General features: G+C 47.0%; 1 protein-coding gene across 11 annotated transcripts in view; it reads right to left on the reverse strand.

Moving 5' to 3' along the window:
• The window catches only part of ADGRG1 (adhesion G protein-coupled receptor G1), a 39,190-nt gene that overhangs the window by 4,568 nt on the left and 21,893 nt on the right, over positions 1 to 12,729 (reverse strand). For all 11 annotated transcript variants that reach the window (XR_014514313.1, XM_083452892.1, XM_083452893.1 and 8 more), the window contains 10 exons: positions 11,755 to 11,893; positions 9,672 to 9,819; positions 8,993 to 9,136; positions 6,829 to 6,954; positions 5,780 to 5,825; positions 4,959 to 5,062; positions 4,739 to 4,857; positions 3,802 to 4,070; positions 2,278 to 2,386; positions 1,093 to 1,352 (listed from right to left, as the gene is read on the reverse strand). Coding sequence is in view for 10 of the 11 variants with exons in the window: in XM_083452892.1 (XP_083309018.1) it covers positions 1,093 to 1,352; positions 2,278 to 2,386; positions 3,802 to 4,070; positions 4,739 to 4,857; positions 4,959 to 5,062; positions 5,780 to 5,825; positions 6,829 to 6,954; positions 8,993 to 9,136; positions 9,672 to 9,819; positions 11,755 to 11,893 (1,464 nt within the window). In the remaining variant the exon portion in view is untranslated. The remainder of the gene's footprint in view (positions 1 to 1,092; positions 1,353 to 2,277; positions 2,387 to 3,801; positions 4,071 to 4,738; positions 4,858 to 4,958; positions 5,063 to 5,779; positions 5,826 to 6,828; positions 6,955 to 8,992; positions 9,137 to 9,671; positions 9,820 to 11,754; positions 11,894 to 12,729) is intronic.

A 12,729-nucleotide genomic window follows, 5' to 3' on the forward strand; every position in this document is an offset into this window, starting at 1 on the left:
GGGCTGAGAATAAGTCCCTGCCTGAAAACCTGGGCAGCCTCTGCCAGTCAGTGCTGGTGATGCTGTGATGGTTGCAGCAATGCTCTAGGGCTCAGAATGAGGCAGCTTCCTCTGCTCCTACTAATGTGAACCCTAACATGGAGGGTAGAGGGGACTTTAAGAAGCCCTCTGCTTCTTTTGGTGGAGTTGCTTTGGATTGTACACCCCCCACCCCCCCATACACACCCTGCAATTTTGTGGTCAAACAAGATCCCACTGAAATGAGGGGGGCTTTTTTTCTTTTTTGCAGTGCAAACTGCAAGCGTGAAGGCCCCAATCTGCATCAGTACTGTAGCAAGGGAGGAAAGGGGCTAAAAACCCCAAGCCTCCATATTAGGATCTGTCTCCCTGCCCCATGTCAAAAAACCAAAACAAAACCCACAGCCCTATTGACTAATGTCACATGTAGTTTGGCCCTGGGGCTGATTCTGAAGATGCTGCCCTGGTAATAAATAAACTGCAAGCCGAAGAATGTGATTTCAATGGCAGCCAGGGCCGGATTTAGGTTTGATGAGGCCCTAAGCTACTGAAGGTAATGGGGCTCTTTATATGTCCAGCTGTCCTTTGTCAACAACAAATTGTCGCTGTTTTTTGTGGTGAATGTATGCCATATGGTAATTTATGGACCTCATAGGTATCTAAAGCTATTTGCACATAGCAAAATATGTATTTTATCAAAGTAATTGTTGAACTGAAATACAATTAAGAAGTAGTATATTGTGAATTTTTTTGGGGGGGGGGGCAAGAGAGTGGGGCCCTAAGCTATAGCTTGTTTAGCTTTTAGGTAAATCCGGCACTGATGGCGGCTGGTTCCCCTTTGGGACTGGTATAGGGCAATAGGCGAGGGGGTCAACAGTAGGTGGCGCTAGAGCCAACGACAAGCAGAGCCACCCCCTGGACTGGTTGTAATGAAGGCGGCAGCCAGGTAGAGACTAAGGTTGGTGGGGCAGAGGCCTGTTCACCCGAATAGACCAAATTCCAGTGGAGAGAAGAAACAGTGACAAAATGACAACCCAAATAAGTGAAGGGAGGAAACAGCTGCCACCCACTGACCTTGGAGTGAGTTGATGATGGTGAAAAGGTACACGGACACCAGCTTGAAGGTCCCAGAGGTGAAGGAGAAGAAGGCCAGCCCCCAAGGGATGCCCAGCACACAGCTGAGCCCCAGGAGCATCACGGCATATCCCCACTGACATCGCAGCTTGAGGATCGCTTGCACCATCGCGCCCAGCATGATGGTGTTGAAGAAGAGCACCAGGCTTAGAAAGCCCAGATTCAGGAAGTTGTTGATCTCTTTTTTGGTGATCCAGCATCTGGAAAAGAAGAGGGAGGGAGCAGGCATGAGGGATGTGGCACAGTGTCCCAAAGCATGTTCATAAGAACATAAAAAGATCCCTGTTGGATCAGGCCAATGGCCCATCTACTCCAGCATCCTGACCTCACAGTGGCTGACTAGAAGAATCAAATCCAGAGAAACAAGCTTAGGAACTTTAGAATGTTCTTTCCCCCTTCTTCTGAGATCAGAAATGACTGAAATAGGGGCACCCATGCTTGCATTTTGGAAGGTCGCTAATCAAAAATTTGAGTGAGGTGTGTTTGTTAGAACATTTTGGGGACAGACTGTAGCGCTCTGGAGACCTCTGTTTGGGTGAGGGACACAACAAAAGGATGTCCTTTTGTCAATCCATTGTGGGACTTTCAAAGTTAATGGAACATCTCAAGGCAGAAGAAAGCCCATTTTACACCCTCTCCGCCTGCCCACCCACCCAGTGCTGCCACCGGGAAGAGAGCTGCAGGCAGCCCAACTACTTGACACCCCTTAGGGACAAAGCTGCCTGGTGCTTGCTGGAACCTTGCTGGTGTGAAACCTGTGTGGAGCAGGAACATGGACAGCAGGAGTAGGAAAACCACCTGGGGCCAGATCAAATGGTGGCCAACCCTCCACAGGCCACATCTGATAGGTGGATCCCACCCCGGGCCCAAGCAGAACTAAATTTAAATGGGCTGAATGCACGTCGTGCTTGCAGAGGAACCATCAGGAGAAGTGAATGCAGGGGTTGGAAATGTGGAGAAACAGGGTGGGAGAGAGAGAGAGAGAGAGAAAGCCCACTCCTGTCTCTGCCCTGCCCACTACCAGGAAAAAGCTTCTATACTTCTAGTTTATGGCTAAACTGTGAATGCAGCTACCTGAATCAACTTGGCTGTGAGAGGACATGTACCGCCCCCAAAGCCACTTACATTGTTGCATTGGTATATTCCCCAGAGGATTCATACACTTTAATGGGGAAATGTCCGTAATGCGACTGGTTGATCACGTAGATCAGCAGAACAATGAATAGGGGAAGACCTGCAAGGCAGAGGACAATATGCTTTAATGTTTATACCCCACTTCCTTGGGTGGTCCTTGGCACCTGCATCCACCCCCCTCTTCCTCATGCACACGTGCATTTTATTTCTAAGTATTTGCAAGTCACGTACAAAAATCTCCAAAGCAAGCAAAAGTGAACTATGCTAGATAAAAATTTCAAACCAGTAAAAAAGCAAAAAAAGGAACACAACCACAAGCAGCAGAATGAAATCGCTCTGAACAGCAGACAGGAAAATGAGTGGATCCAAAATGAGGATGGATTCTGCCCTCCTGTTGGACCCAAGGGGTTCTGAAGGGGGCCAAATGTTCTTTTTGTGAGTGGTCAACAGGAACAGAGTTGGAAAGACAGAATGCCCTCCCATGTCCCACAACTCAGAAATGTATCTTGGGGTGGAGCAAGGAAAAGGGGCAGCAGCTGCTCCCCAAGCTTGAGAAGAGGTATGGGAAGCCTCAGTCTTCTCGGGGGCCAAATGTTGCCCTTGAAGCCTCTCTTAACTGGCCCTCAGGACTCTCCCTTCCACAGTGGCTTGGCCTGGCAGGGATGTGTCCTTCAACTCTGCTAGACTGAATGGAGGAAAGGGTGGGCTGTGCGTGGAAGCCAGCAGATTGCAGAAAGGCAAAATGCACATTTCTGGCTCTGCCCACTTTTGCCCCCAGCCCCATCTGCCACTGACATGGGTTCCCCGGGAAGTTCCCTGGAAGGGTTCCCTGGGGTTGAAAATGGCTCCCCATCCCTGCTCTATGAGGTCACTCCCACCGCAACTTCAGGCACTATACCTGAATTTATTTCTTTTTTACCATAGATAAAATTTCCGGTTCAAAGCAGAGGGAGAGGATACCACTTCTGAATATTCCCCTATGTAAAAAAAAAAAAAAAAGCTACTTCCTGTCAATTGACCTAAGAAGAGCCCTGCTGGATTAGGCCAATGGCTGGATCAGGTCCCAGGTTCAATACTGAAAGGCATCCCCAGGTAGAGATAGGGAAGACTCTGAGTGGTATTTGACATTAGTCCTGCTCAGAATAGACCCAATGAAGTTAATGGCCAGCATTACCTTCAGCTCATTAATTTCAGTGGGTTTACTCTGAGTAGGACTCAGCTGAATACCAGCCCCTGGAGACCCACACCCAGTCAGCATAGACAATGCTGAGCCAAATGGACCAGCTGTTTGACTTGGCATAAAGTAGCTTCCTTTTGTGATAGAGGCCATATTTGAACTGGGGGCTTCCCAGCAATCTGGCCACACTCTGAGCCACTCCACTGCATCAGATGCTTTCTTTCTGCTTATCGGTCTTCTTCTCTTGCAGCCCAGCTTCCTAATGGACCTAGTCACAAACTTCTTTGGCTATGTCCACAAGAGACCTGCACCACTCCCAGCGACCCCTGGCCACTCACCCCAGCCCACCAGGCAAAGCTTAAGGAGCATGTGCTTGATGTTGGAATTGAAGACTCTGATCACAAGGAGGTACAGGCTGTAGCCCTCGATACCCATCCAGGTCAGGCAGGCCAGCACCCCGAAATGCAGAAACATGGCGCCAGACTTGCAAGCTACGTCACCACTGATAGGGGCCAGAGGCACTGCGATGAGGAAACTCATGTCGAGGAGGAAGATGGCCCAGAGGAGGTTCATGTGAACGTAGACAATGTTGTCCCCTTGCTTTCTCCTGGGGAGAAAAGAGAGTGTGATATTTCTTTCCCAATCGTGTGTGGGATCCCCACCCCAAGATTCAGTCAAACCATACACTAAGTCTCCTAGGATATGGCTTCAATCAATGTTTTGATAATCAATGCCTTACTCTTTCTCAATACAAGCCACACATGTCTGTCATATGCACACCTGGCTCCAGCAGTCCATGGGCTTTTCTCCATGGTGTTCCCCTCCACAGATGCGGCAGCTGGTGGCCAGAATAAGACTGCCATAAGCTAGGTATTCCCAAGGAAAGACCCACTCTCCTTTTCCTGGGATACTCCTCTTCCATGCTTCTATTTTGGTGGCTTGAGATCAGTATAGTAAAAAACACAACCGAGCTCACTAGTGAGACAATGGCCTGGCTCGCACATAACACAAAGCCATGGTTCCTTGAACTATGGGGCTGTTGTGAGTTGCAGTGCAAAACATCTGGAGGGCACCAGGTTGTGGAAGCCTGTTCTGACTTTTCACCTTCACTGCATCTCTCCTCCATCCTCTGTTGATTATCCTTGCCCCCCCCCCCCAGTCCATGATTTCCTTTTGGATCTCCTTCTAGGATCTAGCAAGTCTTCCTCCTGGGCTGTCTCCCTAATCCCCTAGGACTTCTGCCATATTTGAAGCAATTTTCTGGTTCTGCCTTACTTTGTGCAGAGGAAGAAGAAGATGGTGAAGAACGATGCCACGGCCGAAACAATACACCCAATGTAAGTGATCAAGGTCAGGTAGACCTGGTGGCTGCGGTCGATTTCTGGGGAGGATATCTGAAGGTGAAAGGAGATGGTTTAAAAGGGACAGAGAATGGGGGGTGGGGCAGGAAAATCTTTGCACAGGTCTACCTGGCATGGGAGCCACCAGTACTCACCATGAGCACAGCAAAAAAGGTGAGATGGTCACAGCGGCAGATGGTTCGGTCCGTTCTTTGTTCTGCTTCACAGCCAGACGAATTCCACTTGCCTGGGTGGCCAGCTAGGGGTGAAAAGGAGAAGCTTCACTGCAGGTGGGTGTCCCCATGTAAAGGAAGTGAGAAAGGCCATACATTGCAAGGGGGTGAGCTAGAGGACCCTTTGGGTCGTTTACAACTCTACAGTTCTATGGTTCTACAACATATACAGTGTGGGAGAGGTCTGTTGGGCTCTACTAATCCAGACAGAAAGTTCTCTGCACCTGTAAGATTCAGTCGGCCTTTACTAGGGACCGAGGGTTTTGTGGGCAGCACCCCTGTCCTGTGGAACTCGTGACAGCGGAGGCTTCTCAGGAATCGTCCCTGCCTGCTCCTAGATGTCTCCCAAGAAGTTTTTTTATTCAGGCAGGCCTCTGAAACTTGAACTGCTTTTGTCCCAACCTGTTTCCAACCAAGAGGTATGTCCAGAACTGTGACTCATGCAGAAACTCCAGACAGTGATAATTCATACATGCTGCCCACGTACATCATTTCAGGTGGAAAAAGGGCCCCTCCAATTTTAACAAGAGAAAAGTCTGCTTCAGCTCTCAGAAATTTGAAAAGCTCTGGTGCAAATAGTCCGTCCTTAATGTGGGCTACTGCAGGGGGGGGGGTTGCGATTTACACACCTGGTTGCGCATGCTCTCAAGGAGCAACCAAATACTGTACAGGGAATGTGGAAGGAGGTCTCAGGGGAATTCCTTCCAAACATCTCACCCACCCCAGCTACTGTAGGAACTTACCTTCAGAGCCAGTGTCCCAGAACACACACTGGGGAGTCACGTTCGACTGAAAGAACAAATACCAGAGGGTGAATTCAACACAGGTGATGTAATTTAAAAGCCAAAAACAGGGAAACATGGCTGTTCAGTGAGATGTCCCTACAGCTTCCTCACAACTACACATTCTCTTAAATATACTTCCACCCAGTGAAACAGCGATAGAAAGACAGGATCAATATACATGGGGGAAACAGGCAGTAAGAGCATCTGCTTTGCGTGCAGAAAGTCTTAGTTTCAGTCCCCCGTGGGAAGTTTTTAATGTTTGATATTTTATCGTGTTTTTATTGTTGGGAGCTGCCCAGAGCGGCTGGGGAAACCCAGCCAGATGGGCAGGGTAGAAATAATATAATATAATATCATCATCATCATCTCCAGGTAGGGTTGGGAGAGACTCCTGCCTGAAAACATAGACAGCTGCTGCCAATCAGTGTAGGAAACACTGAGCTAAATAGATCAATGATCTAACTCAGTATAAGGCAGCCCCCTATGTTCCTAGTGATAGCAACCTCAGTTCCATATGCAACCTTATGGAAGCACATGGCAAAATTTGCGCAGGAGGGAGGAATTGGCAGGTTACAGAAGTGCAGAAGGTTTTTACAGAATCAAAGAGTTGGAAGGGACCAATCTAGTCCAACTCCCTACATTGCAGTTTTTGCAAGAGTGCAAGAAATGTTTAGGGTGAGGAGTAAAAATAGCTCTGTGAGGACTGGGCATGCTTAGTGGGCACAGAATCCTGACTGTAGAGAGGAGATTGGAAAATAGGGGTTCGGTTCCAAGAACAAGCACCCATAGAATAATTTCAGCACAGGAAGTTGTCACTTGGTGGTGTTTTTCTCTTTGAAAAAGTGACCAGGCCAAGATTTTCAGAAGGTTCCACATGCAATGCTAAAACTTGACTTGTAAATTCATACTGGAAAACAGCCGAGCTTTAGGGAGAATTCAGCCACATCAGAAGGGACACCAGCAGATGCCGTGACCTTCTGAGTGGAATGAAGGTTTTCAGGGCCTACCGGAAGACTGTTGTGCCAGAAAGTGAGTGCCACCCGCTCCTCTCTGAGCAGGCCATGGACTGAAGTGTTCCAGATGGAGAGGCCAATCACTTTCCCACCCAGGATCTGGTCAGAAGAACTTTGGTCCTGCAGGAAATAAATATCAGAGCATTTGAGACCACCCAAGTCACCTCATTTTTACAGCCCATTTGTGTAGTCTGTGCATACCAAGGCATTCCAAAGTCCACCTGCATGTCTCTCCTCTTGGGGCAGTATTGCTTCATGAAACCTGGTTCTGCCCAACCTTCCCTCCATGTGGACCTGATCCTGCCTGTACACAGTCACCACCATCACATGCAGAATTTGAGTCTCTTTCTCCCAACAGCAGCAGAACCCAAGAACTTCATGCCATGACCTGAGCTTGTTGGAATGCAGCTGATGTTTCTGCAAGTGTGGAATTTATCCCTGGCTTGGAAGACGTTTCAGTTGATGCCCTAAAGGAGGAAGCTAACTGCTCAGTTAAGTGATGCTTTATTGGCAGGACCAGTCTGTTCCCTTGTAGTCTGGAGCTTCCTGTGCTCCATATTTCATCCAGGAGCATACAAGTTGGACCCAAGGGAAATCAGCCGGGGATGGGGCCTAGAGACTTCAAGGCAAGCAGGACATGTTTCTGGCTACAGTTCCTGGCTAGCGAGGAGAATCCCAAATTGGACAACATGCTATTAGTTCAGTGCAGTGCAACAGTAAAAAAAGACTAGAAAGCAACAAAGTGGCTGTGAGCTTGTCTGTGATAGCTTGCAGGTTTGTGTGGTCTTGCTAAGCCATAGACTGGCTTACTGTGTTGCGCAAATCAGGTCACAGAAACCTTATATGCAACATATTTAGCCCTATCAACCATTAGGCAACAGATTTTCAGCCTACTGTTCAAAAAGAAGAAACTGTCTGGAGAATGTCTATATTCCCTCTAAGGGAATTATACAGTGAATACTATAATACCTGGTGAAAAAAAAAATCGCTCTCTGCCTCTCCCTGGCCACAAGTGCATAAACAGCCACTTAAAAGTACTCCAGCATATCCTTCCCTCTCAACATATTATTATTTGTTATTATTTATTAAATTTGTTAGTCATTTTATCAAGCCCACGACAACCCAAAGCAACTTACAACCAACCAAGCAGAACAAAAGCCCCACATAGCATGGGCATCAGGCAGAATCTCAAAGCAGCAACTGCTTTCCTTGTTGCACCAGCAGATAATTTGCAATAGTAATCTGGAGGACCAGGATGAGATATAACAGAACAAGAAGGGGGTGAAATTTCATTGTGTCCCACGCCACCCCCATCTCTGATCAGTGAGAGACTCCTGGGGTTCCAGGAGCTTTGGTTTCCTTTGAGTGAGGGTTGGTTGAGATTTGTGGTGCCTTTAAGATATATGAAGTGCTTTTTTTCCTAGAAAAATAGGTGCCGGTACTCGCCATGAAGTTGTTACAGTAAGTGCCACACTTTTTAACAACAACAACAAAAAGAGAGGTGCCAGTACTGTGTACCCTTGAGTACCTTCTGAAAAAAAGCACTGGATATATGGTTTATTTACACATATATACAGCCTGAGCCTAAAATGGAAGCGTATTTACACCCTAACAGAATTTGCTTCTCCCTTCGTTACTGCCTTGGATTCAAGCACAAATCAAGCATGGGTCTGTGTCCAGCTCCTCAGCCTGCTTTCTTGCTGCTCAGCTCTCGCACAACTACCCTGGTTTCTAAGTACCAGGCAGCTGAGGGGAAAGGCCCACCCATTTGCCCTTTGGCACAAGGCGACTTCATCTGTTGTGCTCATCATGGTGCTTAAGCAGTCAGCTACGGCCATTGTCTTACAGTGACAGGGGCTGGTTTGGCAGACTTGTTCCCATACTGTCTACCCTCACAGAAACCAAAGAATTGGAAGGCATTCAGGGCATCACACAGACTGATTTCCCCCACCCCAAAAAGAAACCCTATAGTTTAAAATGCCACCATCTAGTTCACGAAAGACCTCAATAAGTTGGGCAGGGATTGTTTTGCCAAATGGTGCTGAAGCATCTGGTGCTCTTGCTGCAGAAACTCATCCCTGAAGGAGCTTCGCATCTCTGTGCCTGATAGGTGAGTTTCCTTGGAGAACGTACCCGCAGCCTCTCTGCACATCCTTACCTGAAAGAGGGTGGAGCTTGAAACCACCAGCAGCACTGCCCTCGGTGTAGGAGGCCTGCGCCCGAGTTTGGGTTTTGCAAGGATGACTTTGTCCAGGGCCGCTTTAGGCAGCATCACTTCAAAGCCATGAGCCTCTTTGTCCTCCTGCAAAAAGAAAATAAAATGCTTTGTAGAAGAGGAAAAGGGGGTGGTCCAGTTCCATTTGGGTTTCTCTCAGCTTCTCATTTTCCCAGCTTTAAGTTCTGTTCTCCACCTTCCAATTTGCAATTTTAAAAAATGATAATGAAAACTAATCAGAATTTTAGTGCTAATTTATCCCGATGTACACGTTTGTATGCATTTTTGCTTAATGTGAACTTATTGCAAAGCAATTTCCGCAATATGTTGGCGTGTGCTATTTTCACTAAGATAGACATTTTTATGAACACTTTGCCCTGGTATATGCACTTTTGTACACATTACTTGGCAAAAATTAGAAAAGTGTGGGCTGTGAAGGATGGCTGCATTTCGGTTTTCATGCTGCGTCAGAAAATGTGAATGAGGTAAGTTTGGTGTTAACTGCAAACTGAACTGAATTTCTCCCCTACAGAGAAGGAAACTTCTTGCAATGGGGAGGTAAAGATGGAGCAATAATTTGTACGGCAGGTAATTTGAAATGGCCCTTTCTCCCTTTACTCACCTCCAGCTTGGGTCCAAAAGTTATATTCTGATGACTCAAGGACTGGAAATTCCAGACGCTTGCATGTAGCAGTGCTCCCTTCCCAAAAGTCTTGTTCTTCCCTTGGAATTCTGCCTCTCCCAACTCTGACTCCAAACGCTGGAGCAACCTGTCGGGAAAAGGTTAACTGAGTATGGCTGGAGATACCAGGGTCCACACAGCTACATCCTAGATATGTGCCAAGGAAAATAGCTGATACAACTTGGTCATTTATTAGCCTTCAAGTCTGTTTGGTATTGTGGACTTTTGCTTTTAGAGTTGAAAACAAATTTGCTCCCAAGAAGCCTTGTCAAAGGCTGATGTCAAATAATCACAGGCTATTTTTCTGAATGTTTGCATTTTGATTAATATTCAGCTAATATTTGGTGAATGAAAGCTGGTAAGGTGTGGTTTCGACATTTGCATAATGGCATACGACACTGTTTCAGAATTGACTGTACCCGATTGGTGGCATGGAACTGTATTGAGTCACTGATATGTTTCTTAGTTGGCAAGCCACAATATTCAGAGTATCTGGACATAGTCAGGATCTGCGTATGCAGAAGGTTCCCCAAGTTCAGTCTTTGGCTCCTTTAGATAGGTGAAAAACCCATACAGGAAACCCAGCCATCACCAAGCTGGTCGGGGATGAGGGGGGCTGTAGTCCCAAACATTTGGACAGTGCCAGATTAGTGAAGGTAAACATAAACATAAGCAATATTGAACAAGATGACGCAGCAGTAGAGAGCAGACTGTCTATGCAATGCTGGCACATTTCCAATATTTGCAGGTGCTACTTTGAGTTCTGGTTGTAATATTGCTACATCACACCTGTTGCTCACTGAGCCTGCAGGTGCAGGGAGCCCATGCCAGATCAGACCCTGCCAGGGAGTAGGGGGCAGTAACCCTTTTCCATACTGCACAAATCACAGTCTGGGGCCTTGCGCTTGCTACGCGTATCAGATGAAAAGCTCCAAGGTAAAGCTGTGCTTCCAGTGTAAACAGTGGGTGAGGGGCATCTGATGAAGATCCTGGGGAGGGTGGGACACAGCTACAGTGACCTGCTGGGAAAGTGTGCTGAGCTGGGGAATGGGATTCACTCAAAGTGGATCTCTGCATTCGGTGGCAAACACACAAATTGGAATCCAGTCTTCACCAATTCTCCCTGCAAAGCAGCTGGGCGTAAGGAGAAGAGGGACCATTCCTGAAGAGGAGCAGCAGGTGGAGATAGCTTAGCCTTTCCCTGCAGCTGGAATTCCCAGGTGTACATCTTCTATGTTGGGCATGGGGAGGGAGCCACAGTGAGCAACAGGAGTGACAGGTGGTTATTTCCTGTCCAGGTCAGTTTTGGTTGCCTTAGTTCAGAGTTTGGTGTGTTAGTCCCCATTTGTGCATCAATCCAATATTTATTATTTTTTGAAAAAAGACATTATTTTTTGAAAGTATTGGAACTGCATTTTTCTACATGTGTATTTGTGTAGGCATTTTAACCTACAAATACACATTTTGTGAATTTTCAGAAATGAGCATTGGTATCACAACTTTTGGAGATGTGCAAAAGCTAAGGAGAATGGCGTTTTGCTCTGTGTACTCTGGAAGTGTGAATCAGGGTCTGCTTGCTTAAAAATGCAGACAATACAAAGCCTCCTCGAGTGTGGGAAGAGTGACACAGACACACACGTACACTTCCTGTGGCTTGTACACATTGTTCCCCCACCACCCCCACTTTGCCACAGAGAAGCGGTAGCGGGGATTCACAGAGTCACACAGAATTTTTTTATACTTGCACCTGACAGGAGTAGATGATAACAGGTTTCTAGACTGTTGCATTTCCCAGGGACTGAGCTGTGAAGTTTATTGCTGGGTTGACATTGCGAATAATCTGATACTATTGTTTTATATTATTTTGTATTTTATGGCTATTGTGTGGTGTATGTATGTTACGTTGTTTATTATGCTGTGACACTGTAAACTGCCCTGGAGCTTTTTAACAAAGGATGGCATACAGATTTCTTAAATAAATAGTTCACCTGCAGAGAGTTTTGACTGGCTCATGAATACTTACTCAAATGGGTTTGGCCGAAGGCCGTTCCTGCCACTCTTGCCAAGCTTCCCTCCTTTTTCCAGGGTCTTCAGCTTTTCTTCTACGCTCCTAACTTTTCCTTCCATATCACATACTCGAACAGGCGTCTTTCCTTGATCACCTTTCCCATAATCAAACACAAAAAAAGGAACAGTCTCATTAGGGATTATATTCCAGGCTACAGGACTCCTTACTCACGCTATGAAAGGAGCAGAAAAGGCACAGATTCAGCATCCAGATAAACTCAGGTTTAGTTTTTTAAAAATAAGGTCCTAGCTTTCATGATCGTAAACATATGTCCAGAAACATAACCTGTACCTCACAAACTCTCAGGAGCTGGCAAAGGGGTCCAGGAAGGTTTCCAGTTGTCAAGGGAGGCAGGGCCTCCACAGAATAGCTGGTTTCTCTGGATAATTGGGAATGGTTATTTACTTCGGGGGAAGGGCGTGTGAATTTTCTTTTTGCAGTGCATATAGCCCTGGTTATAGTAGCTCATTAGACAGCTTTGATCATTGTGTGTCTTAAGACAAACCTCCGCCGCCACTTCTCCTTGGTTAACAAACTCATCATTTTGTCCTATTTGGTTAGCCTTCTTCCCCTTCCCCTTCCTGCCATAGGACTGCTCGATGCACGTCCCTGCACATGCACCCCCACCTCTTTCCTCCTCTCTCCCCCCTCTAGGTGCATACAACAGCCCACCACCTGCCCTCAGCGTTCGTTCCACGCACAGGCCTGGTATACCCGGAGGAGAAGCCACTGGACCATGAGATGATGGGGGGGGGGGAGGAATTTGAATTAGGGGAAATGAGTACTTCCACCTATGATTCCCCATACAAGATCTTTCAGGCCTCCATGCCCTCCTGCCCTCCGGACATGGATGGGTTAGCTTATAGCCAAGGCTTTGGCAAAGCGAGGAATTGGTGAACAGGTGACTCTATGAAATATGGCTATATAACC

This window comes from Podarcis tiliguerta (assembly GCF_965153285.1).
Source record: "Podarcis tiliguerta genome assembly, chromosome: 8".
NCBI lineage: Eukaryota > Metazoa > Chordata > Lepidosauria > Squamata > Lacertidae > Podarcis > Podarcis tiliguerta.